Source organism: Lethenteron reissneri, chromosome 10 (genome assembly GCF_015708825.2).
Source record: "Lethenteron reissneri isolate LAM-NWPU_2019-01 chromosome 10, ASM1570882v1, whole genome shotgun sequence".
Taxonomy (NCBI): domain Eukaryota; kingdom Metazoa; phylum Chordata; class Hyperoartia; order Petromyzontiformes; family Petromyzontidae; genus Lethenteron; species Lethenteron reissneri.
In genome coordinates, this window is record NC_083788.1 from 4,182,460 (window position 1) to 4,209,301 (window position 26,842).

Sequence of the window (26,842 nt, forward strand, 5' to 3'; positions counted from 1 at the left end):
TTACCCTACTCCGACTGATGCTCCTGCTGTTGTGGAGTGACTCAAGCAGCCAGTTATGGCTGCAGGGTTTTGGTAGTACATGTTGTTTATGCCATTTATTGTGAAAATTCCGTCACAGTTCCTATGATCACTGTTTCATTGCTTTCATGGCTTTATTTTGGTGATTTCGAAAAGTATATTGGTTTAGCCATGTTTGTTTGTTGTAGTACAGAGTTAGACTGATGGCCTTAATCTAAGTTGTCTTGTGGTTGTTAGTTGTTTGACTTGCATCCCACTGGGATTTTTGCACACAGCGTTGGTGTACGGTGATTTTTTTCTGCAATGTTTTGTTGTCTTTTCTTGGATTTCTGTTTGCACTTAGTCACATATTCACTTTAAGATGTTTTTTGTTCATGTTTTTGTTTTTTGTTTGTTGCGATTGCACCCGATTCAAGAGCCGAATGGCTCACAGGGCTATACCTAATACATGAACTTGAACTTTACCCTTACCCTATACAAATTACCCAATTACAGGGTAAATACTGGGGTACTACGACATGAAAAATGTTTATAACGGTAAATGCTAGGTAGAGCGCTTTATTCATATAGAATACTCTTGATGATTCCAAGTTTAAACGCTTTCTTTGAACTCACTCTGTTTGTTGTTGTCGTTATTGTTGTCGTTGTCTGTCGTTGTCATCACTGTCGTATCCTCAAATCTTATTACTCAATTTTAACCCACTTCCTAATGTGGTATCGACTGCAAACTTGGTATACGTATGTCATAATGATGACAATACTATATTATATCAATAAAAAATACATATTTGTAAACGATCTTTTGTATACGTTATGTTTCGGCTTGGCTCTAATGGTCCACGCTCAACTGACGTTGGCTGTAAATCACCATGGCCCCTTATGTTATGGCAAGCCTCGGGGCCACTTCCTGGAGTTGTGGAGTTCTGCCATTACTAGTAACATTTCATAAAAGCGTGTTTTTAAAAAAAGTTTTTTTAAATGTTACTTATTAAATGGAGGCCACGGACTGCGCCATGGAGCTTCTAGCGGTAAACAAGGTACCGTATTTACCGGGTAATACTTCGCGCTATCTTTACCCTACCGGGTAATTCTTCCGAGCTACCTTTACCCTACCTTTTACCTTACCCCTTGGCATGTCGACACCTTTACCCTTTTACCCGGTAAAAAGGGTAATTTACCTTTCCTTGCCGAGGCCTAGGTGTTGACAAGAAAAGTAGCGTGTATGTGTGGGGTTGAAATTGTCAACTGGTGCCCGCACTGCATCGTGTGGCGGGTTTCTGACAGCAGCAGCATCACCACGACGCTCTCATTGCCGCTTGGTGAATATCCGCGGCGGGTTCCTTTTCGTTTTTTGTTCATTGAATGAGGACGTGACCCTCCCTGCACCTGGCCACTCACTTGTGTTGTTTGTGTGCCTTCAGGTGTCACAGCAGAGCAATTGCAGAGGGATGCTGCGATTATACTGGCGTGGGCTAAGCATCGACGGCGGCCCTCTGTCAATCCACAGCGGAGGTAAGAGCCCCCCACTCTGTGTCAGTAAATGGGGGGGGGGTATTTGATCATACTTCACCACGCTGGTCAGGATGAGTTGGTGTTAAGGTGAGGCAGCCCAAAGATCTATTCAGATGTCACTCCGCACCGACGTTAGCCGTGGCCGGGAATCTAACTTTGATGGCAGCTAACGGCCGGGCCACCGCTTCACGGGTGAACGGGTTGATTAGATGAGACGATGGCGTTGCGTTTCATATCAGTGGCTACTCCACGTGGCTGGGCGATTGAGAAACCACACCCACAGCAGTGTCCCAGTGTACCAGCACCCCCCCCCAGTGCTGGAGTCAACATTCTCTGGGCGCCGTTTTTTTTTCTTCACACGCCGCCTTGGATTTAGGCTCGGCAAGAAGTGCGTCGCCACCAAACGCGTTAAGGTCAAATGTTGTAAGCGGCAGGTTTATCTAACTTTATATTTGATGACTTCCTCGTCAAAGACGTCCTGACCAGTGTGGAGGAGTAGGCCAATTACCCTCACAGGGGCTCTCTGGAGCTCCCGCTCGTGGAGGCCCCATTTGCCGGCAGTGGCGTGAACAACCGCAGGGGCTGAACCTTGACCTTTTATCCACTTTTCATATTCAACATTTAATTAGGTCAGCAACGCGGTCTTGACCTCTTACCCACAAACATTTCTGAGAAGTACAGCAAGTGCACGTGTACACAAGTGTACTCCTGTGCTAGTTGCACGCCACTTCTGCGTTTTGAGTTCAGTTTGTTGTCGTTCCCCCACACCTCTGATTAGCACGGTTGGCTGTGTGCGGTGCTAAATAAGTTCAACATACACACACACGCATCCACACACACAAACACGTACACACCCATCAATACAAAGACAAAGATCCCCCGTATAGACAATCAGGCTGTTGGGGCAAGTGCTGTTAGCGAGCACACGCACATATATACACATACATACACAAACACATAGACACACACGTAACCATACACACACATCCACATTCATACACCCACCCACAAAGACATACATACACACACACTGCGATGGCAAAGTAAGAAATGGAAGCGAGACCAGTTTGTCACAAGTATATATTGATGTCAAGTGCAAATACAAAACGAGGTAGACAAAATCTCTGGAAAACATTAATCTCGCTTTCTCTTCCCACACTGTAAGCTGCTTTTGTACAAACGATAAAAACCCCGAGGAGACCGAAGTGTCACCGATCTACATTCACGAGTTCAGAAATTGCTGTTTCTGGAGGCATCATGGAAGATTGAAATAAAGTGCTTGGCGAAGTTCATCATCTATCCGTACATTTCACGTGTTAACGTCTTGGCTCTACGGTTAGCGTGTCCATTGAAATGTGCACGCCCCGTACGTAAAAAAAGTAACAGATATGTAGTTTAAAAAATGCCGACGTATTCACAGTTCAATAAATAAAGAAATACTTTGCAACAGCGGTGACTTTTTAAAATCCCCGACACAACGCAAAATAAAAGCCCCACATTTTAAATGAACAGAGACAAGAAGCGTACGGGAATACCTTGCACGACCTCACTGAGACCGCACTCCGGCCTCGCGTTGCGGAGGACACAACCTCTGTCTTCATTTGTAATGGGACAGTTCATTTTGCGGTCACCATCACACTAACGTTCCTGGTGCCAACTCTGTTGACGATTGGCCAGGGAATAAACAGCAACCCCAAGACATAATGGGTTGGTGCCGCCTGCATGGATCTTGGCTCCTGTTTCCCAGAATGGCTGGCGTGGTTTTAAGCGCTTTCGTGCTGGGTTTTTTAAGTCTTCATGGATTAAAATTTGATTTGAAGCTTTCGTGACTGCAGGAATTACTCCTTGGTTCTTTCGGTAAAGTCACGTAGAAAGAAAATAAATTAAATAATAGAATACGACGTTTCGATTGCAACACAAGCAATCGTCATCAGGTAAAAAACAAACCTAGTGAACTTGGAAATACAATGCAATCCAACACAGAGAGTCCGCTTACACAAGAGTCAGCACCTTATCTGGTTGATTACGTTCTTCCAAAGATTGCTAAATTTGAGAGAGACAAAACACAGACACGGGGACACACAAGCAGAGAGAGACAACACAGAGACACAGAGAGAGACACAACATATGTTTTGTGTATCTCTCTGTGTGTCTCTGTTGGATTGCATTGTATTTGTAAGTTTACTAGGTTTGTTTTCTACCTGATGACGATTGCTTGTGTTGCAATCGAAACGTCGTATTGTATTATTTAATTTTTTTTTCTTCGTGGATTGTGAGGTCGGAGTTGCTTTAAATGTTCTCCATCTCATTGGACGGGCGTGCCATGAGGCCCTGAGCTAGTGATTGCAGCTCTTTATTGTGTTGAGAATGTGGTCGTCGAGTGAGAATGTCAAGTCCAAGGTGATTCCAATGATGTTCAAGTGATTTCAGGGGCTGGTGGTGGAGCCGGCGATGAGCACATTTTGGGGGGCGGGCGACGCCATGGTGAGCCGCTGCCTGGTGCCTTCGTAAAATGCCTCTCAAAATTAGTTTGAATTTGAGAGGAAGCAAACGGTTAGACACGTGATCATGGAATTTAAGAACCGACTTCTCTTGGTGGTGGCTGCTGTGCGACCAGAGTGGCGGTGGCTGTGGTGGGACTGGTGGCGGTGGCTGCTCTTGGACTGGCTGCTGTGGGACACGCGGTGGCAGCAGCTGCTGTGGTGCTGACGGCGGCTTCTTTGAGACCGGCGGTGGTGGTGGCGGTGGCTGCTGCCGGACTGGCGGTGGTTGCTGGTGGAATGGCAGCGGCTGCGGTGAGATCGGGGTGGTGGTGGTGGCTGCTATGGGACTAGCGGCAACGGCTGTTGCGTGTCTGGCGTTGCCGGTAGCTGCTGCTGCTGTTCCTGCCATCGCACTTGCAGTTGTTCCCGTTGGGGCGGTCCGACATCTTGGGTTTCTGGAGATAAAGAAGATGATGGCGCTAAAGTCCAAACCGCTCGACATTGGGTGAATGAAAAAAAACCGGTCTAAAGTATAAACAAGAAGATCGCTGTACTTCACCATTCCCTTAATATAAAATGACGCGCTGTCAGGGTGTACATTCTCCCTGGGCATTTCCACGCACACGGGGCGACGTTTCAAATCCATCCTTTACCTTGCGCGCCGGTGAGGAGAGCTGCTGTCCAGAGACTGGGTCCGGGGTCGACCTTCGCCAAGTGGGGCCGCTTGAGGCACTGCCGGGACGTCGCCTTGACGTGCTCCAGCGGGCAGTAGCTGTCCGCTGGCGGCGCGTTCAATTCTGGGGACCTGCATGCACGCACCAACGCGTCGCAAACCGTTAACACCTGTCTTTAAAGGAGACACTGCTGCTGCTCGCACAAGACAATATCTTTCCAGTGAGCTGGTTTGGGGGACGGTTGTAAGTGCAGGTTCAAGTGGAGGGGAGAGAAGGCGACTTACGGAATGTAGAAGAGCATGTAGGCCTGCTCGTTCATCACAGCCTTGGAGTCGACATGCCGCACGATGGAGTCGTTCATGCAGCACCATTGTCCATCGCTGATCTGCGCACAGTCAAAGCAAAGCTACACTTGGTTACAATGTTTACACAACTGCACTCAACTTCCTCCGTTCATGTAATAACAACACACAATACACACTCTAGACAACAAGTTCGTGAAGAGCATCACCCCATCGTCAGAGCTGCAGAGCGTGCTACGGTTGCTATGATAGTGCTGAAGTTACGGAACGATCTGCCTGAACATATCACTGCATGGATGACCTTGGACCAATTTAATCAGAATCAGAATCTTTATTTGTACTGAAAGAATTCGATGATCTACGAAGCTCTTTTAAACAGATGTCCACTCGGGGCGGGTCAGAAAGTTACAACAACAAACAATACAACACCGAATGGAGTGCAAAGTGTAGGAATGCTAAGGAAGTCATTAAATACAAATAAATAAAGTATATACTGCAAGTAGAAATTGCATAAGTACATCAAGACGCAAGAACAGACGCAAGACTTTTATTTATTCTTCCCTATCGGACATTTGTAACATGGGCGCATTGCAGATGTGCGTTGTTATTGTTTGATGGTGACAAGTGGAATTACCTTATTGTAGCAATAATAATGACCCCTGTTGGAGTCGGCTCCCTTGTGCACCAGCACCGAGTACAGGGAGTAGATCGCGGGCTCGCCCTGAGACGTTGAGGTGAAGGGTTGCATGTCCAGGTGCTCCGGGTAGGTGATGTTCTACAGGCAGCGCACAGAGACAAACGTTAGGAGAGGAAACGGCAGCGGTGGTGGGGTGGGCAGCAGAGATGGGCACCATCTCAGTTACACGTCAAAGTGATGACTTGATGTCTCGCTCATTTGAGCGTTGAAGACGGTGCTCATCTCCTGTTCATAGCCCTGAGCAAGTGGTGGAAATTCTATAGTCACATGACGGGGGGCGAGTCTATCTGTCGGACCTATTCCAACATGGAGAGGCATTTTCTCCAGCGTTGAACTGACAAAGGGCTGTCACTAAATAATTTAATGAGAACGATGTGGAGGGGCAGAATCGTTACCCGGTTGATCTTGACGCCGTAGAGGTTGTACCGCTTGATGGAGACGGTGAGGACGTTGGGCAGGCGGTGGAGAGCCATCGTCTTCGTCGCTTCCCCCTTGCAGCAGCACCTGCACGACAACAACAACGCCAGCCATCGCACGCGGTCCCCAACTTTCAAACAACAAGTCTACTCACTTTTTGTTGTTCGTTATTTTTTTATTCATTTTTTAAGATAAAAATTGTTACTTATTTACGTTATATATTGTAAGTTATTTTTTATGTATTATTTATATTATATTTTTATTACTATCTTTTATTAGAATTTCATTTAATCTGCAGACTTTTGAAGCTACAAATGAATCCAGGGTGTCGACACACGATGCCCACTCACATTCTGCAGGTGTATTCGTCCAGCGTCTCCTTGTTAAAAAAACTCCTCAAATGCCTCCACAAGATCTGATGAGTTCTGTTGGCCGACAGAGTGAAACGCAAATGAGAACTCTAAGAAGCATTCCACGAACGTCTGCAGAATTATATTGTGACGGCAACTCCGAAAACCCGCATCTTGTATAAAATCGTACGACCGCAAAAGAAGAGATCACGCACGCTACCGGCAGTGTGTTTGGATGTTAAGTGGCTGATTCATGTATGTGCGTGTGATGTATGATGTATGTTGGCACAGCAGGGGGCACAGATGGTGCATCGGCCAGTCATTTCAGTCAAACCACCTGGGTTTGTCCCGTGACCTGCCAGGGCGTTCGACACTTTACGTGGACTTAAAGTGCACTCAGGCTGGCACAAGCATTGTGGTGACATCACTGCCACTTCGTGGCGAATGGGGGATTTTGTTCATGTATGTGATATATGTACGTGTAACTTATATCGCACCGTACGTAGCCGTATAACTGTTAAGCGATGGCTTTGTCATTGCTTACATTAATATGGAGTGCAATGTCCAGACACGTGTCATAGGTGTCGGAGTAGTTGCTGCAGTGCATGCACTCCACTGCAAAACACAAGCACAGACACATTAGGAAAGGACGTCACATGTTACTTAGTAAAACTAAATGCACGCTCCCCACTGACATAGGTAATTGGTAGTTTTCACCAACTGGTAAAAGGTTATTCTGTGTAGCACGTGCGTGAGAGTGTGCAAACGCTGCGACGCGAGCGTGTCTACACTGTGATGGTGCGCTTGCTGCTCGCGGTGAACAAGTTTCTAGAGGAGTGCGCACAACTCACCACGTGATCGAAGGTAACCCCCGAAGATCTGGTAAATGAGGGTGGTAGCCTCCGTGTATCTGTCCAGCCTGCCACGTCACAGAGAACGACACCACACGGTGGTTACAGCAACAGCAGCAGCAGTAGTAGCACCTTTACCGGATGCACACGCGTGTGTCAAAGTTACACCATTGCCCGAGCTGTTGATTCACTCTTTCCCTGCAGCACTGCAACGTGTGATCTGTAGCAACGAAACGTCGCGTCCTGCACAGGGCAGCCACCTTCACGGCACAGCCACAGAGCTGGGGGCAAGCTGGCAGCCATCACGCGGTGCTGTTGCCCGGCGCTTTTGTTGTGCTCGGCGTGTCGTCACGGCGCCACCGAACATCGAGACATCGATTCACCGATATTTATCGGCAACGTGAAATGCGCAAACAAAAGATGGCCCACGTCAGGGACAAGGTGAAAGAACCGTGGTGCCAGCAGGGCCGGTCCTCTGCATCTTCCAGATTTTCACACAAAAGTGTGAGTAGCTTATCACAAACGTTGAAGGACAATCGTGCAGAAAACCAAGAGGAAGCCGTGAGGCACCGAACTGCAGAACGACTGCCGCAAGTTGACTGGCGCGCAGTACTCACTCGCTGTGGCCATAGAGGCATGAGGCTTGCATGGCATCTACCACGTATCGCAGAAACTCGTGGGCATCTTCCTGTCTCTCAATGCGCAGGTGTTTGGCGATGCCTACAGAGAAATTGACATGGGGACAAAGTGACAGGTACAGGATCTGATGACATCCTTCAAGAGCTCCCCAACAGATATGTCAAAAGGAGTGGTGCAAAGGACTTGGAACACAGATGGAGAAAGATCGCGGGGATACCGTCTTCTCCGAGTGCAAGTGTGAACGTAGTTGTGGGACTCAGGCGTGATGTTCTTAGTGATGACGCTGGGTGTCAGCACTCGCTGCGAGTTGTTGAACGTGCTGACGACGTGACGCTCCATGACGCACATCAGGCAAAAGTCGCTCTGTTGGCCTGCGAACGAGGGCACAGGTGGCACAATCCGTCAGCGCACGCCACCTGCACTCAGCACAGCTGGGGAGTAACAACAAAGGCTCGAATCCTGGCACCAGCAACAATCGCAGTTAATGTTGCGTCTACGTACCGATTGCATCGCGAGATGCTTTACAAGCCAAAGCAACATCTGTCCGACCTATTAAACACGATCGCCACATGTGCTCGTATTTACCAAAATCTGAATATTTATACTGGAGGAATCCGATAAGCTAAGATGTTTTGTTTCAAAAATGTCCAGTAGGGCCACGGGGTCAGAACATCACAACATCAAACAATACAAAAAACGATGAGAGTACAAAGGACAAATAAAACTAAACTTTTATTTAATCTTACCAGATGAAGCCCACTGAGCTATGAGCTTCTTCAGAAGCGACCTGGACCACAAATGATAGCTCAACGAAGTGGCTTATCACGTGGGAAATGTATCGCGGCAAAATAACTGACACAATAACCTAGCCCATGGGTAAACGAGAGTGCCAGGGGGGAGGGTACTTACAGGTGCTGCAGTGCTCTTGCAGCAGCAGCTAGTTAGCGAGCGGCGGCGTGTAGGCGAGGCACTGCAGCGTGGCGTTGAGGAAGCGTGTGCTCCCCCGGTTGCGCAGGCCGGCACCCTTGCAGACGTCGCTCTCCCACCTGAGGTTCAGCCGCTCCGGCGCAAACAGCGAGAGCCGTGCCGCCGGAATGCCGTCGTCGTCGTCCTCTGCACAAAGGGTGCGATGGTGGCGGAAGCCGGCGTCATCGCAGGGCGCCGCACTGCCGATGGGGCTGGCGTGGATATTCAGTGGCCCCAGCCATCACCCGTGCTGCTACTCTTAACCACGAAGATTTTGCTCCACATTGAAGTGTCGGGCTCAAGTTCGCGAAAAATATGATTTGCCTGTCACGTTGGCTGCTGGGAGTTTTGAGCTCCCCGTGTTACTCGTGAACGGCAACAGCAGTGGCTCCAAAGCCGTCCTTGCGTTGGTGGCTGCCACCCTCACGAGAGGTCACGAGGTCGCGTGGTCGCACGCTCACCTAGGGGTGCAGGCACAGACATGCTGATGTTCTCGCGTGCTGTGGCTGGCACCAGGGAGGGTTCCGGTCGGCCATGGGGAAGGCAGCTGGGTTGCGTGCAGAGCCACTCGTCGGCCGCCACCAGCACCTCGTTGGACGAGGTGGGGGCCAAGACCGTGAGCTCGTTACCGAACGAGGTGCCCTCTGCTCCAGCTGCCACAGTCGTGGTTGGGTCCTGCCACAGCAACGCAGTCAACACATCCACAATTACTCCTCCCATCCGGACTGGGATCCCAACACACGTGGGACTGTTTTATCACCAAAATATATACAATTTTAGTCCATGAACCTATGGGGGATCTGTATAAAATGTCTCAGAAGTAAATATATATTTACAGTATATTTTTAAAGGAACCCCAAACTCACTTGGACTCGTAAAATATTACATGAAGAACGTCCATTGACTAAAGATGAACTAATTCAATTTGTTATGCATGCTCGAGAGAAGGAAGCTGTAGTTTAAAAGAGGTCCTAAATGCATTTCAGAAGATAAATCGTGCATTAATGTTAATCAAATTCATTCTTAACATTTGTTAAAATTTTACGATATAATCCTCCGTGATTTGTTCAAATAAATACAATAACCCGATGTATCCTGATTTTTCGGAAATGCTCTTACAAACGACGTCATGAAGGGCCAACTGTGGTGTGCCCTGAAGAAGGGCCATTGCCTGAAACGTCGATTTTATATATTTTACCAGATAAAGCCCACTGAGCTATGAGCTCCAGAAGCGACCTGGACCACAAATGATGGCTCAACGAAGTGGTTCATCAAGTGGGAAATGTATCGCAGCAAAATAACTGACATAATAACCGAGCCCATGGGTAAACGAGAGTGCCAGGGGGGAGGGTACTTACAGGTGCTCTTGCAGCAGCAGGTAGTTAGCGAGTGGTGGCGTGTAGGCGAGGCACTGCAGCGTGGCGTTGAGAAAGTGTGTGCGCCCCAGGTTGCGCAGGCCGGCACCCTTGCAGACGTCGCTCTCCCACCTGAGGTTCAGCCGCTCCGGCGCAAACAGCGAGAGCCGTGCCGCCGGAATGCCGTCGTCGTCGTCATCTGCACAAAGGGTGCGATGGTGGAGGAAGCCGGCGTCATCGCTGAGCGCCGCACTGCCGATGGGGCTGGCGTGGATATTCAGTGGCCCCAGCCATCACCCGTGCTGCTACTCTTAACCACGAAGATTTTGCTCCACATTGAAGTGTCAGGCTCAAGTTCTCGAAAAATATGATGTGCCTGTCACGTTGGCTGCTGGGAGTTTTGAGCTCCCCGTGTTACTCGTGAACGGCAACAGCAGTGGCTCCAAAGCGGTCCTTGCGTTGGTGGCTGCCACCCTCACGAGAGGTCACGAGGTCGCGTGGTCGCACGCTCACCTTGTGGTGCAGGCAGCACAGACACGCTGATGTTCTCGCGTGCTGTGGCTGGCACCAGGGAGGGTTCCGGCCGGCCATGGGGAAGGCAGCTGGGTTGTGTGCAGAGCCACTCGTCTGCCGCCGCCAGCACCTCGTTGGACGAGGTGGGGGCCAAGGGCCAAGACCGTGAGGTCGTTACCGGACGAGGTGCCCTCTGCTCCAGCTGCCAAAGTCAGGGTTGGGCCCTGCCACAGCAACGCAGTCAACACATCCACAAATACTCCTCCCATCCGGACTGGGATCCCAACACACGTGGAACTGTTGTATCACCAAAAGATATACAATTTTAGTCCATGAACCTATGGGCGATCTGTATAAAATGTCTCAGAAGTAAATATATATTTAAAGTATATTTTTAAAGGAACCCCAAACTCACTTTAACTCGTAAAATATGACATGAAGAACGGCCATTGACTAAAGATGAACTAATTCAATTTGTTATGCATGCTAGAGAGAAGGCAGCTGTAGTTTAAAAGAGGTTCTATATGCATTTCAGAAGATAGATCGTGAATTAATGTTAATCAAATTCATTTTTAACATTTGTTAAAATTTAACGAAATAATCCTCCGTGATTTGTTCAAATAAATACAATAACCCGATGTATCTTGATTTTTCGGCCGTGCTCTTACAAACGTCATGAAGGGCCAACTGCGATGTGCCCTGAAGAAGGGCCATTGCCTGAAACGTCGATTTTATATATTTTACCAGATGAAGCCCACTGAGCTATGAGCTTCTTTAGAAGCGACATGGACAACAAATGATGGCTCAACGAAGTGGCTCATCAAGTGGGAAATGTATCGCAGCAAATAACCGAGCCCATGGGTAAACGAGAGTGCCAGGGGGGAGGGTACGTACAGGTGCTGCAGTGCTCTTGCAGCAGCAGCTAGTTAGCGAGCGGCGGCGTGTATTCGAGGCACTGCAGCGTGGCGTTGAGGAAGCGTGTGTGCCCCAGGTTGCGCAGGCCGGCACCCTTGCAGACGTCGCTCTCCCACCTGAGGTTCAGCCGCTCCGGCGCAAACAGCGAGAGCCGTGCCGCCGGAATGCCGTCGTCCTCGTCTGCACAAAGGGTGCGATGGTGGCGGAAGCCGGGGTCATCGCAGGGCGCCGCGCTGCCGATGGGGCTGGCGTGGATATTAAGTGGCCCCAGCCATCACTCGTGCTGCTACTCTTAACCACGAAGATTTTGCTCCACATTGAAGTGTCAGGCTCAAGTTCGCGAAAAATATGATGTGCCTGTCACGTTGGCTGCTGGGAGTTTTGAGCTCCCCGTGTTACTCGTGAACGGCAACAGCAGTGGCTCCAAAGCAGTCCTTGCGTTGGTGGCTGCCACCCTCACGAGAGGTCACGAGGTCGCGTGGTCGCACGCTCACCTAGGGGTGCAGGCAGCACAGGCACGCTGATGTTCTCTGTGGCTGGCACCGGGGAGTGTTCTGGCCGGCCATGGGGAAGGCAGCTGGGTTGCGTGCAGAGCCTCTCGTCGGCCGCCACTAGCACCTCGTTGGACGAGGTGGGGGCCAAGACCGTGAGGTCTTTACGAACGAGGTGCCCTCAGCTCCAAGCTGCCAAAGTCATGGTTGGGCCTTGCCACAGCAACGCAGTTAACACATCCACAATTACTCCTCCCATCCGGACTGGGATGCCAACACACGTGGAACTGTTTTATCACCAAAAGATATACAATTTTAGTCCATGAACCTATGGGCGATCTGCTTAAAATGTCTCAGAAGTAAATATATATTTACAGTATATTTTTAAAGGAACCCCAAACTCACTTGAACTCGTAAAATATTACATGAAGATCAGCCATTGACTAAAGATGAACTAATTCAATTTGTTGTTTTGCATGCTAGAGAGAAGGCAGCTGTAGTTTAAAAGAGGTTCTATATGCATTTCAGAAGATAGATCGTGCATTAATGTTAATCAAATTCATTTTTAACATTTGTTAAAATTTAACGAAATAATCCTCTGTGATTTGTTGAAATAAATACAATAACCCGATGTATCCTGATTTTTCGGCCGTGCTCTTACAAACGTCATGAAGGGCCAACTGTGATGTGCCCTGAAGAAGGGCCATTGCCTGAAACGTCGATTTTATATATTTTACCAGATAAAGCCCACTGAGCTATGAGCTTCAGAAGCAACCTGGACCACAAATGATAGCTCAACGAAGTGGCTCATCACGCGGGAAATGTATCGCAGCAAAATAACTGACACAATAACCTAGCCCATGGGTAAACGAGAGTGCCAGGGGGGAGGGTACTTACAGGTGCTGCAGTGCTCTTGCAGCAGCATGTAGTTAGCGAGCGGCGGCGTGTAGGCGAGGCACTGCAGCGTGGCGTTGAGGAAGCGTGTGCGCCCCAGGTTGCGCAGGCCGGCACCCTTGCAGACGTCGCTCTCCCACCTAAGGTTCAGCCGCTCCGGCGCAAACAGCGAGAGCCGTGCCGCCGGAATGCCGTCGTCGTCGTCCTCTGCACAAAGGGCGCGGTGGTGGCGGAAGCCGGCGTCATCGCAGAGCGCCGCACTGCCGATGGGACTGGCGTGGATATTCAGTGGCCCCAGCCATCACCCGTGCTGCTACTCTTAACCACGAAGATTTTGCTCCACATTGAAGTGTCAGGTTCAAGTTCGCGAAAAATATGATTTGCCTGTCACGTTGGCTGTTGGGAGTTTTGAGCTCCCCGTGTTACTCGTGAACGGCAACAGCAGTGGCTCCAAAGCCGTCCTTGCGTTGGTGGCTGCCACCCTCACGAGAGGTCAAGAGGTTGCGTGGTCGCACGCTCACCTTGTGGTGCAGGCAGCACAGACGCGCTGATGTTCTCGCGTGCTGTGGCTGGCACCGGGGAGTGTTCTGGTCGGCCATGGGGAAGGCAGCTGGGTTGCGTGCAGAGCCTCTCGTCGGCCGCCGGCAGCACCTCGTACGAGGTGGGGGCCAAGACCGTGAGGTCGTTACCGAACGAGGTGCCCTCCGCTCCAGCTGCCAAAGTCATGGTTGGGCCCTGCCACAGTAACGCAGTCAACACATCCACAATTACTCCTCCCATCCGGACTGGGATCCAAACACACGTGGGACTGTTTTATCACCAAAAGAAATACAATTTTAGTCCATGAACCTATGGGCGATCTGCATAAAATGTCTCAGAAGTAAATATATATTTACAGTATATTTTTAAAGGAACCCCAAACTCACTTGAACTCGTAAAATATGACATGAAGAACGGCCATTGACTAAAGATGAACTAATTCAATTTGTTATGCATGCTAGAGAGAAGGAAGCTGTAGTTTAAAAGAGGTCCTAAATGCATTTCAGAAGATAAATCGTGCATTAATGTTAATCAAATTCATTCTTAACATTTGTTAAAATTTCACGAAATAATCCTCTGTGATTTGTTCAAATAAATACAATAACCCGATGTATCCTGATTTTTCGGCTATGCTCTTACAAACGACGTCATGAAGGGCCAACTGTGATGTGCCCCGAAGAAGGGCCATTGCCTGAAACGTCGATTTTATATATTTAATCATACAGTATATATTTATTACAAATTATTATACAGGGTGGCCAAAAAGTAAAGACAGGGTTATTTCATTTATATTAACCCTCACATAACGTTTTCATTATTTATTTTAAAAATTAACTTTATACGTATAGTCTTGATGATCTGTGCCTAGCGCCTGACACTCTGCACGCTGCAGGTAACGGTGGGTAGGCTACGTGCATTTCCATGCAAGTTTTTTTATTTGCACGAAAGGCTTGGATTAAAATTGTAACTTATTATCAGTTGTTACCAGTACAATTAATTTTCTCCCAAAATATACCAGCACCTCATGATAAGAGCCATGTCTGCCCCCTGTTTTTGTATTTTATGTTTGCGTTTTGTGCACCATTGTTTGTGACTAATAATAAATAACCTATTCAGTTCATTTGTGCGTGACAATATTTCTTTTTTGAACGTCGAATAGAAATTGAAATAAAGAAGCAGAAACCGCTTTTAATTTGAACTCTGTGCAGTTTCACTTTGATGACTTTTGCTCGCACTTACGGTGAAAACATTTGTGACAATTTGTGAACACCGACATCTCCCCTTGCGATCAATAAACGGACACTTTTTTTTTATTCACATCAAATCAGAACCCAGTAAGTTATTGTAACTGAACAGGGGCGGCCACCCGTCCATGTAGGCGAACGAGGCGGTCGCCTGGGGCGCCAAGTTAAGTGGGACGCCAAAAATTCGAGGGAAAAAAATACAAATAAATTAACGACGATGTCATTTCCATTCCCGTGCAACGTACAGAGGGTATATATTTATAATTAATTTCTCAACATTCCTGAGAATGTATTGGTTGGACAGATGGACGGACAGGCAAACCGAATACATTTTCCACTGTTTAAAAAAATACGCTTAAAAAAACATTAAACGTAAAATCGGGGCAAAATAGCGTTTTTTTAGTAAAACAAATTTCAGATAGACCGGATCTCCATATGTAACATAACTGGTAGATAAGCAAGAAAGCGTACTGTGAGGGTTACCAGCATTCGACCTCATATTACAGCTACTGGACCGGTAGTTACCCCTGTACAGTTTTAGCACTGGTAGACTGCGCACTGCGCAGACAATAGCGGCACAGCGGTAACGCCATTCCCTCCTGGCAGCAAAGCCATTGGCAGTTTGAAACAAAGCTCATGGTCGTGACTGGATAGTGCTCAGCCAATAGCAGCGGCCTAAGGGACCCAGCGATTATGATTCCGCATCTGGTAGACGTTTGTTAAGGCCCTTCCCATTGTGCAATCCATAGCCTCAGCTGAAACTTTCGCACCCCCCTAAAGCCACTGAAAGTATTACGGTTTAATAAAGTGCGCACACTTCAAACATGCCAACTTCAAACATTGTCGTTTCATTGTACAAACAATTCGAATCCTTTAAAACGTGATAACGTGTGCAATTTTAGTGTGAGTGGTTTATTCAGCAGTGCTTTAGTCAAAGGTAAGTGTTGCATAGTGGATAGTCCTATGATGAAAAAATTACACGTGTAAAATATTTTTGGGATAGCCCGCACCTCCATATACCCCGCAGGGTCTTGTTTTGTTTGTAAAAAGTGGTATACCCCGCGGGTTATATGCGGGGAAATATTTTGCTTTCTCAGGTGAAAACTTTCTAAAAATGTAAAGGAAATTGATCGTAGACGAACGAGTTCGATTGTCATTTGTATGCAAAAGGAGGCAGAAGTGATTGATCTTTTTAAAGGCCTAAATTAATTTAAAGAAATAAGTAATTTGTGCATTAATGTTAATAGATGTAATTTTTTTTACATTTGTTAAAACAAATAAAATAAAGCTCTGTTACCTGTTGAAATGAACATGACAGCTTTATGTGGCATGACTTGCGCCACCCTCTGTAGGCGGCGTTATGAAGGGCCAACTGATGTGCTCTGAAGAAGGGGCATTGACTGAAACGTCGCTTTTCTATATTTAATAATACTTTTTTAGGTAATTCACATAATTATCAAAGTCAGAATATTTATACAATCATATTTTTCTACTGGCAAATGAGGTTCAAATGATGGCTTCAATATCATTTAATTATCATCATGATGATGATTAAAATATGAAATGCTTCATACCCTCTCCGGGCAATAACACAGGAGGCGATAATTGTTTTTTTACCCTTCTATCTGGCAACAAAACTGGCACCTTATTTTTTTTACAAGGAGTCATGTTTACATAGACCACAATACCTGCAGTCATAATGCAAACAAAAAACATAACTCTGATAATGTGCACTGTCCTTGAAGTTGATTGGTCCACACCCGAGACAGCTTTCCTTAGAGCCTAGTCTCACATGGGTTGGACCAGATAACGCCAAAAGGCGCACAACTCAAAGACAATGCATCATCAGAGTATGAGAGCTCGGGGTAAGCATTTACACAATTGGAACCTCATTTTCAAGTAAAAAATATGATAATTGTTTTTTTACCCTTCTATCTGGCAACAAAAAAACAATTATATTTTTTTACTGGCAAATGAGATTCCAATGGTGTAAACACAGGAGGTGTTAAGAAGCGCAAACACCAAATCGACACCCCGACTGCAGGGCATCGAGTCTGCATTGACCACACGTCGCGCTTGTGGTCAAGCATCCAAAGCGACGTGCTCTGATGATGCACGACTTGTCCCTGACACGACAGTGGCCTCCAGCAGAGACGTCCTCCTTCATGGCCTTGACCCACCCACCAGTTGTCAGGCCTGAGAACAACGACACGAGGAGGCGATCGGCAGCACAGAGGCAATGCAAACACCAATCCGTGAATGTGCGGCTAATGCAGACTCGACGCCTTGCAATCGGTGAGTCCATTTGGTGTTTGGGCGTCTTGACACCTCCTGCGTTATTTCCGGAAAGGGTAAAACGCCTCTCTTCTGCCGACATCGCCATGTCGATACCGGCAACACAACTGGTCCCGTGGATGTGTAGCTCGTGATGTATATAGTGTATGCGGAGAGACAGATATGAAAGAGACTACGCCACTTGATCTGTTTCTATTCGATAAGCTCCGACCACTGTGAGGCAGTCGAGGCGCTCACTTGTGTGGGGTGCCACGGTGGCTAGGAGATGTTAACTTCCTCGCCTGGTCTTCTTCTTGGTTCTTTCGGTAAAGTCACGTAGAAGGGAAGTAATAAAATAATAAAAATAAAACATAATAAAATAAAATAATTCTCACGACGTTTCGGCAACAACGCAAGCAGCCGTCTTCAGGTGAAGAATGAGACTGCCAAGCTAGGAGCTTGTATATAAGCTGCGTTGGAGGTGGAAGAAAGAGCGCCTTAACAAAAGAATGTGCATATGAAGAGGAATTTAGCATATTCATGGCAAATGCGTAGGAGGTGGGCGGGGGGGGTTTCAAAGTCATATTATGCCCATGCATTATGCAGGATCAACAGCACCAAGGGGGGGTGCAGGGATTAGCAGTAACAAAGGAAAGGAATGTTAATGATATGTGGCTGCAGTTACTCAACCACGTAGAAAACTAAAGTATAAACTACATGAAAAACTAAAGTATAAACTGCATAGCACCATCAGTATACTTACTATATTCTACAATAAGCTGAGTTACTAACAGCAAGTAATACATTACAATTCTACGTCGTAAAAATTATATAATATGCTTCCATCTAAACTTTATTCTATTGCATCACACGAGCATATACCGTACTATATACTGCCAACATTAAATTATATACTGTATTGCTGTAAACCAACCTATACCTTATACATTTAATATAACACTATGTATTATTCTACCCACCCTAATGTGTGTCGAAATGGTTTATTACGTCCTTCCAATGATTGCTAAGCCAGAATCCATCTCGGTTAAAATTGTCTCTGTGTTTGTATATGTGGATTGCCTCATGAACGAATCTCTCATGATAGCCAGATGGCTTGCAGAGAACCTCTGTCTTGGAGAAGTCAATATTATGTGAGCCCACTGAGTTGTAACAGTGATCTGCCACGGCTGAGGTGTTTGTCCTACCGTGTTTCAGGTCAGCTTTATGTTCACGGATGCGGTCCGAGACATGTCGTTTGGTTTCCCCAATGTAACTGCTACCACAAAGGCAACTTAGTTTGTAGACGCCAGGGTACTGTATGTCTGGAACCACATCTTTTACAGACGGTACCAGATCACGGATTTTATGTACTGTGTTGAATCGGACCTGGATCTTGTGTTTAATCAGGATTTTGGAGATCTTTTTTGTGACCCCAGCAATGTAGGGTAAGGTGATGGTCTTGAAAGGCTCCTCAACAGGATCCTTCTTGATGGTTGGAGTGATGGCTTTGCGGATTGTGTAGTCGGAGTAACCATTAGTCTTAAGAGCTTGGCGTACGTGTTTGAGTTCACTGGCAATGTGTTCATGGTCGACCATAGACAGTGTCTACAGACACAGGACTCACGAAGTGGCTTTGCAGTCACGTCAGCTCATTTTCCCTCGAGCAAGAGACGACGGTGATTGACTGTACGGTCCACATTTTTTTTTCGATTTAAAGCTTTCGTGACTGCAGGGATCCATCTTCTTGGTTCTTTCGGTAAAGTCACGTAGAAGGGAAGTAATAAAATAATAAAAATAAAACATAATAAAATAATTCTCACGACGTTTCGGCTACACCTTCATCTGAAGACGGCTGCTTGCGTTGTAGCCGAAACGTCGTGAGAATTATTTTATTTTATTATGTTTTATTTTTATTATTTTATTACTTCCCTTCTACGTGACTTTACCGAAAGAACCAAGAAGATGTACGGTCCACAGCTTGAGTCGCACTGTGGCTGCTCTTTAATGTACCTCTCTCTCTCTCTGCGAGTCTCTTATGGGTCTCTACGAGTCTCCATGTATCACAACGTGTGTGTGGGTTTCCTCTACGGTCCACAGCTTGAGTTGCATGACCACAGTCGCACTACTGCTGCTGCTGCGTGTTGTGGCTCGTCTCTAATGTTCCATTCGTTTAAACGTGCGCATCGTTCCGTTGATGTTCTGGTGCGGTTCATGGTGACAGCGGTGTATTTGCGGAGGATTGTCCATGGCAGGAGGTGTGTGGGGGTTGAAGCTTGGGTCTCGAACGAGGCGTTCATTCCGCACGTCTGCGCTGTTCCACCCTTCGCCGGCGATCTTCCAGATCTGTGCGAGAACCACAGCCCAGATCGATCCGAGGTTCATCCACGTACTCGATAGCAGAGATTTCTCAACCCCTTTCGTTCCAACGGGACACTTTCGAGCTCGCTCGATCTTCACGGCGCACCGAACCAAAAGGTCGGTCCGACGAAATTGCCTACAACTTGTGTAGATGATGAGGGTGATGATGCTGATGTTGGTGGGAAGAATAATGATGTTGATATCGAGGAGGGTCAGGATGATGGTGGTAGTGAGCATCGTGAGTGTGGTGGTGAGGATGATGATGGTGGTGAGCATCGTGAGTGTGGTGGTGAGGATGATGGTGGCAGTGAGGATGGTGAGTGTGGTGAGTGTGGTGGTGAGGATGGTGAGTGTGGTGGTGAGGATGGTGGTGGTGAGGATGGTGGTTGTGGTGAGGATGATGGTGGTGGTGAGTATGGTGAGTGTGGTGGTGAGGATGGTGAGTGTGGTGGTGAGGATGGTGGTGGTGGTGAGTATGGTGAGTGTGGTGGTGAGGATGGTGAGTGTGGTGGTGAGGATGGTGGTGGTGGTGAGTATGGTGAGTGTGGTGGTGAGGATGGTGGTGGTGGTGAGTATGGTGAGTGTGGTGGTGAGGATGGTGGTGGTGGTGAGTATGGTGAGTGTGGTGGTGAGGATGGTGGTGGTGAGTATGGTGAGCGTGGTGGTGAGGATGGAGGTGGTGGTGAGGTTCGTGAGTGGTGGTGAGGATGGTGGTGGTGGTGAGGATGATGATGGTGGTGAGTATGGTGAGTGTGGTGGTGAGGATGGTGGTGGTGAGGATGGTGAGTGTGGTGGTGAGGATGGTGGTGGTGGTGAGGATGGTGAGTGTGGTGGTGAGGATGGTGGTGGTGAGTGTGGTGGTGAGGATGGTGAGTGTGGTAGTGAGGATTGAAGACTGCGTGACACCCCCCCCAAACCGCTACATGCCTCCCCCTCTCTACCCCCCCCGCCCCAAAACGAGCCCCCCCTCTACCCCCCCCACCCCTACATGAGCCCCCCTACTCCCACCTCAACATGAGCCCCCCCCTCTACCCCCGCCCCACTGCTACGTGACCCCCCTCCCTCTACCCCTCCACCCCTACATGAGCCCCCCCCCTTTACCCCTCCATCCCTACATGAGCCCCCCCCTCTACCCCTCCATCCCTACATGAGCCCCCCCCCTCTACCCCCCCACCCCTACATGAGCCCCCCCTCTACCCCTCCATCCCTACATGAGCCCCCCCACTGCTACGTGAGCCGCCCCCCCTCTACCCCCCCACCCCTACATGAGCCCCCCCTCTACCCCTCCACCCCTACATGAGCCCCCCCCCTCTACCCCTCCATCCCTACATGAGCCCCCCCACTGCTACGTGAGCCGCCCCCCCTCTACCCCTCCACCCCTACATGAGCCCCCCCCCTCTACCCCTCCATCCCTACATGAGCCCCCCCCCCCACTGCTAGACGTGAGCCCCCGCCCTCTACCCCCACCCCTACATGAGCCCCTCCCCCTCTACCCCCACCCCTACATGAGCCCCACCCCCTCTACCCCCACCCCTACATGAGCCCCTCCCCCTCTACCCCCACCCCTACATGAGCCCCCCCCCTCTACCCCCACCCCTACATGAGCCCCTCCCCCTCTACCCCCCACCCTACATGAGCCCCTCCCCCTCTACCCCCACCCTACATGAGCCCCCCCCCCTCTACCCCCACCCCTACATGAGCCCCTCCCCCTCTACCCCCACCCCTACATGAGCCCCTCCCTCTCTACCCCCACCCCTACATGAGCCCCTCCCCCTCTACCCCCACCCCTACATGAGCCCCTCCCCCTCTACCCCCACCCCTACATGAGCCCCTCCCCCTCTACCCCCACCCCTACATGAGCCCTCCCCCTCTACCCCCACCCCTACATGAGCCCCTCCCTCTCTACCCCCACCCCTACATGAGCCCCACCCCTTCTACCCCACCCTATACCCCCCTACATAGCCCCCCCCCTCTACCCCCACCCCTACTAGCCCCCCCCCTCTACCCCCACCCCTACATGAGCCCCACCCCTTCTACCCCCACCCCTACATGAGCCCCACCCCTTCTACCCCACCCCTACATAGCCCCCCCCCTCTACCCCCACCCCTACAATAGCCCCCCCCCTCTACCCCCACCCCTACATGAGCCCCACCCCTTCTACCCCCACCCGACATAGCCCCCCCCCAGCCCCCCCTCTCTACCCCCACCCCTACATAGCCCCTTCGAGGTGGTGGCGAGGAAGTTCCTCCAATCCGACTCCCGCCGAAGCTCAGCGCCTTAAAATCATCGTCTTCATTGAAAGCTCATTTCTCTGGAACTGGTTGGCTAAGGGGCCGTCCATAAATGACGTCACGCGATTTTGGACAATGTTTTACCCCCCCCCACCCCCCTCGTCACACGGCGTCACAAACAGTCAGACCCCCCCTTCAAATATGACGTCATAAAGCTCTGCCCCGCCCCCCCCAAAAAATAAAACATGCTTCAAATCGCTTTAAACTATTGTCATTGTAGTGCGTATTTAGTGTGGCGCTGCAGTCTGATGTTGTAGGAGAAAACATTTATTAAAACGTCTATTTAGTTAAGTAGAACGTGTTGTCTATATTTATTTAAAGTTGCACATTTTGATGTGACGTCACGTTTCTCAACCCCCCCACTCGTCACACTGTCTGACCCCCCCCCCCTCCCCACCCTAGGTGCGTGACGTCATTTATGGACAGCCCCCTACGTGCGGTACGAAAGGAGTTCAGCATACAGCGCGGAAGAGTAGGCCAAATACCGCTGGCCGGTGAGGAGGGGGGTGGTGCCGCCTTGTATCACCACTGGGCGTGAGCCCCCGTACGTTGCCGGGGCTGCGCCTTTAACTGCCCAGAATTCAACGCGCGTGACATTGAGCGCGCGCGTGTATGTGTGTCACGTGTGTGTGTGTCACGTGTGTGTGTGTCACGCGTCTGTGTGTCGCGTGTGTGTGTGTCGCATGTGTGTGTGTGTCACGCGCGCGTGTGTGTGTGTGTCACGCGTCTGTGTGTCGCGTGTATGTGTGTCACGTGTGTGTGTATGTGTGTCACGTGTGTGTGTGTGTCACGCGTCTGTGTGTCGCGTGTGTGTGTGTCGCATGTGTGTGTGTGTCACGCGCGCGTGTGTGTGTGTGTCACGCGTCTGTGTGTCGCGTGTATGTGTGTCACGTGGTGTGTATGTGTGTCACGTGTGTGTGTGTGTCACGCGTCTGTGTGTCGCGTGTGTGTGTCGCGTGTGTGTGTGTCGCGTGTGTCGCGCGTGTGTGTGTGTCACGCGTCTGTGTGTCACGCGTCTGTGTGTGTCGCGTGTGTGTGTCGCGTGTGTGTGTGTCGCGTGTGTGTGTGTGTCACGCGTCTGTGTGTCGCGTGTGTGTGTGTGTGTGTCACGCGTGTGTGTCACGCGTCTGTGTGTCGCGTGTGTGTGTGTGTGTCACGCGTCTGTGTGTCGCGTGTGTGTGTGTGTGTCACGCGTCTGTGTGTCACACGCGCGTGTGTGTGTGTCACGCGTCTGTGTGTCGCGTGTGTGTGTGTCACGCGTCTGTGTGTCACGCGTCTGTGTGTCGCGTGTGTGTGTGTGTGTCACGCGTCTGTGTGTCGCGTGTGTGTGTGTGTGTCACGCGTCTGTGTGTCGCGTGTGTGTGTGTGTGTCACGCGTCTGTGTGTCACACGCGCGTGTGTGTGTGTCACGCGTCTGTGTGTCGCGTGTGTGTGTGTCACGCGTCTGTGTGTCACGCGTCTGTGTGTTGCGTGTGTGTGTGTCGCGTATGTGTGTGTCACGCGTCTGTGTGTCGCGTCTGTGTGTCGCGTGTGTGTCACGCGTCTGTGTGTCGCGTGTGTGTGTGTCACGCGTCTGTGTGTCGCGTCTGTGTGTCGCGTGTGTGTCACGCGTCTGTGTGTCGCGTGTGTGTGTGTGTGTCACGCGTCTGTGTGTCGCGTGTGTGTGTGTCACACGCGCGTGTGTGTGTGTCACGCGTCTGTGTGTCGCGTGTGTGTGTGTGTCGCGTGTGTGTGTGTGTGTCGCGTGTGTGTGTGTCACGCGTCTGTGTGTCGCGTGTGTGTGTGTGTGTCGCGTGTGTGTGTGTCACGCGTCTGTGTGTCGCGTGTGTGTGTGTGTCACGCGTCTGTGTGTCACACGCGCGTGTGTTTGTGTCACGCGTCTGTGTGTCGCGTGTGTGTGTCGCGTGTGTGTGTGTCGCGTGTGTGTGTGTGTCGCGTGTGTGTGTGTGTCGCGTGTGTGTGTGTGTCGCGTGTGTGTGTGTCACGCGTCTGGTGTGTCGCGTGTGTGTGTGTGTCGCGTGTGTGGTGTGTGTCGCGTGTGTGTGTGTCACGCGTCTGTGTGTCGCGTGTGTGTGTGTGTGTCGCGTGTGTGTGTGTGTGTCGCGTGTGTGTGTGTCGCGTGTGTGTGTGTCGCGTGTGTGTGTGTCACGCGTTTGTGTGTCGCGCGCGTGTGTGTGTGTCGCGCGCGTGTGTGTGTGTCGCGAACGTCTTTGTGTCGAGTCTGTGTGTGTCGCGCGCGGGTGTGTGTGTGTCGCGTGTGTGTGTGTCACGCGTCTGTGTGTCGCGTGTGTGTGTGTGTGTCGCGTGTGTGTGTGTGTGTCGCGTGTGTGTGTGTCGCGTGTGTGTGTGTCACGCGTCTGTGTGTTGCGCGTGTGTGTGTGTCGCGCGCGTCTGTGTGTCGCGCGCGTGTGTGTCGCGCGCGTCTATGTGTCGCGCGCGTGTGTGTCGCGTGTGTGTGTCGCGAACGTCTGTGTGTCGAGTCTGTGTGTGTTGCGCGTGTGTGTGTGTTTTGCGCGTGTGTGTGTGTCGCGCACACGCGAGAGAGCCTCACTCGCTCGCTCTCTCTCTTCCTCACGGGGCCTCTTCCTTTCCCAGAGAGGCTGGAGCCGCGTTATCTATCGCCTTGATAAGAGCGAGATCCCCCCCCACCCACCCCGTCTGCCCTCCACCACCCCCGCACCTTCCCCCCCCCCCCACTTCTCCCCTGGTCTCCCCCCCACCTTTCACCCCCGCCCGTCTAACCCCCCACCACCTCCCCCGCCATCTCCCCCCCCTGTCTCCCCCCCACCTCCACCCCCCCACCTACCCCCACCTCCCCCCACCTCCCCCTACCACCACCTCCCCCCACCTCCCCCTACACCCACCTCCCCCCCCCACCTCCCCCCACCTACCCCCCCACCTCCCCCCCCACCTCCCCCCGTCTCTCCTCCATCTCCCCCCCGTCTCCCCCCCACCTCTCCCCCACACCTCCCCCCCACCTGCCCCCCTGTCTGCCCCCCCACCCCCCACCAACCCCCCCACCCCCCCCACCACCGCACTCACTCTCAACTCTGTTTCTATGTTCCCAGGTCGGGCCGGCTCACTCTCACCTGGCGATTACAAACGACAGCTCAGCGAAGTGGCGGCTCAGCAGCAGCAGCAGCGTCGTCGTCACGTGGATATTTATAGCAAGCAGCCCGAATTCTCCATACACAACGTGATGCTCAGGGGGGAGGGGGGGAAAAACCCAGAGGGCCGCGACAACGGTGAGAGAGACAGAGAGGCTCCAAATATACAGCAGCAGGCATTGTCGGGATCGAACCCACGACCTCCTGTATACCAGGCGATGTAGTTAACATCTCCTAGCCACTGTGATGATGATGATGAGAGAGAGACACGCAAACTCAAAATATACAGCAGCAGGCATTGCCAGGGTCGGGATCGAACCCACGACCTCCCGTATACCAGGCGATGTAGTTAACATCTAGCCACTGTGATGATGATGATGAGAGAGAGAGACGCCAACTCAAAATATACAGCAGCAGGCATTGCCAGGGTTGGGATCGAACCCACGACCTCCCGTATACCCGGCGATGTAGTTCACATCTCCTAGCCACTGTGATGATGATGATGAGAGAGAGAGACGCCAACTCAAAATATACAGCAGCAGGCATTTCCAGGGTCGGGATCGAACCCACGACCTCCCGTATACCAGGCGATGTAGTTAACATCTCCTAGCCACTGTGATGATGATGATGAGAGAGAGACACGCAAACTCAAAATATACAGCAGCAGGCATTGCCAGGGTCGGGATCGAACCCACGACCTCCCGTATACCAGGCGATGTAGTTAACATCTAGCCACTGTGATGATGATGATGAGAGAGAGAGACGCCAACTCAAAATATACAGCAGCAGGCATTGCCAGGGTTGGGATCGAACCCACGACCTCCCGTATACCCGGCGATGTAGTTCACATCTCCTAGCCACTGTGATGATGATGATGAGAGAGAGAGACGCCAACTCAAATATACAGCAGCAGGCATTTCCAGGGTCGGGATCGAACCCACGACCTCCCGTATACCAGGCGATGTAGTTAACATCTCCTAGCCACTGTGATGATGATGAAAGAGAGACACGCAAACTCCAAATATACAGCAGCAGGCATTGCCAGGATCGGGATCGAACCCACGACCTCCCGTCTACCCGGCGATGTAGTTAACATCTCCTAGCCACCGTGATGATGATGATGAGAGAGAGACACGCAAGCTCCAAATATACAGCAGCAGCAGGCATTGCCAGGGTCGGGATCGAACCCACGACCTCCCGTCTACCCGGCGATGTAGTTAACATCTCCTAGCCACCGTGGCGCCCACATTCACGAGTGCAGGTAACAGCAACAACAACTCGGCAGTGCCCGTGATCTGGCAGGTCGGCGGTCACGTGCGCGGTGGGTAACTCGGCACCTTCTCCCTGCCGTCGACAGCAAGTCGGTGGCGCCGAGCGAGACATTGCGGGGCTGCGCCTTCACCCGTAATGGGATCGATCGCGGGAAACTCCACGTTCCTGTGGCGGGGGAGGCGAGTCTACTCGCCGGGGCTAACCGCTGCGTGAGCGGGCGATTCGAGACGCTTGTAGAGGTCTCTCCGCTTAGAGAGGTCTCTCTGCTTGTCCATTGGGTTCTCCAGAGCCCCCCACCCTCTTTCGAGCCCCTCCCCCTTAGCCCCCCGAGTCCCCCCCCCCACCTCCTCCCCATGTCCCTTCCTCCTGTCGGCTTCAATGTAAACCCAATTCCTCGTCCGTTTCCCCTCTCGGCCCGTTGACCCGTTTGGCCGTAGCCCTCGGCTCGAGGTTCGCCTCTCTTTTCAAAAATCCATCGGCGTTTTGAACGGACGGTAACATCTTCTGCTCAAAGCAATGGACGTTGAAGGTTTTGATTGGATTTTCGGTGATGGAAATTCCACGTTTCCTATGGCGGTGGGGGGATTCTGTCCGTACGATAACCACCGTCGACTTCTTCAGTCTGCAGAGAGGATGTTGGGGGTGTGTGTGTGGCTGGGTGCACGCCGAAAAAAATGTG

General features: G+C 50.6%; 1 protein-coding gene across 3 annotated transcripts in view; it reads left to right on the forward strand.

Moving 5' to 3' along the window:
* LOC133340872 (uncharacterized) overlaps positions 1 to 24,974 on the forward strand; it is a 28,601-nt gene extending 3,627 nt beyond the window's left edge. Inside the window, exons 2-5 of one of the 3 annotated variants that reach the window (XM_061549332.1) lie at positions 1,440 to 1,530; positions 4,148 to 4,325; positions 22,187 to 22,278; positions 24,853 to 24,974. In XM_061549332.1, coding sequence (XP_061405316.1) covers positions 1,440 to 1,530; positions 4,148 to 4,325; positions 22,187 to 22,278; positions 24,853 to 24,952 — 461 coding nt within the window. In that variant the 3' untranslated portion in view covers positions 24,953 to 24,974. Of the gene's footprint in view, positions 1 to 1,439; positions 1,531 to 4,147; positions 14,736 to 22,186; positions 22,279 to 24,852 lie in introns of those variants that run through there. The other 2 variants (XM_061549331.1, XR_009754952.1) reach the window with 2 other exon arrangements.
* Positions 24,975 to 26,842: the final 1,868 nt, after the last annotated feature.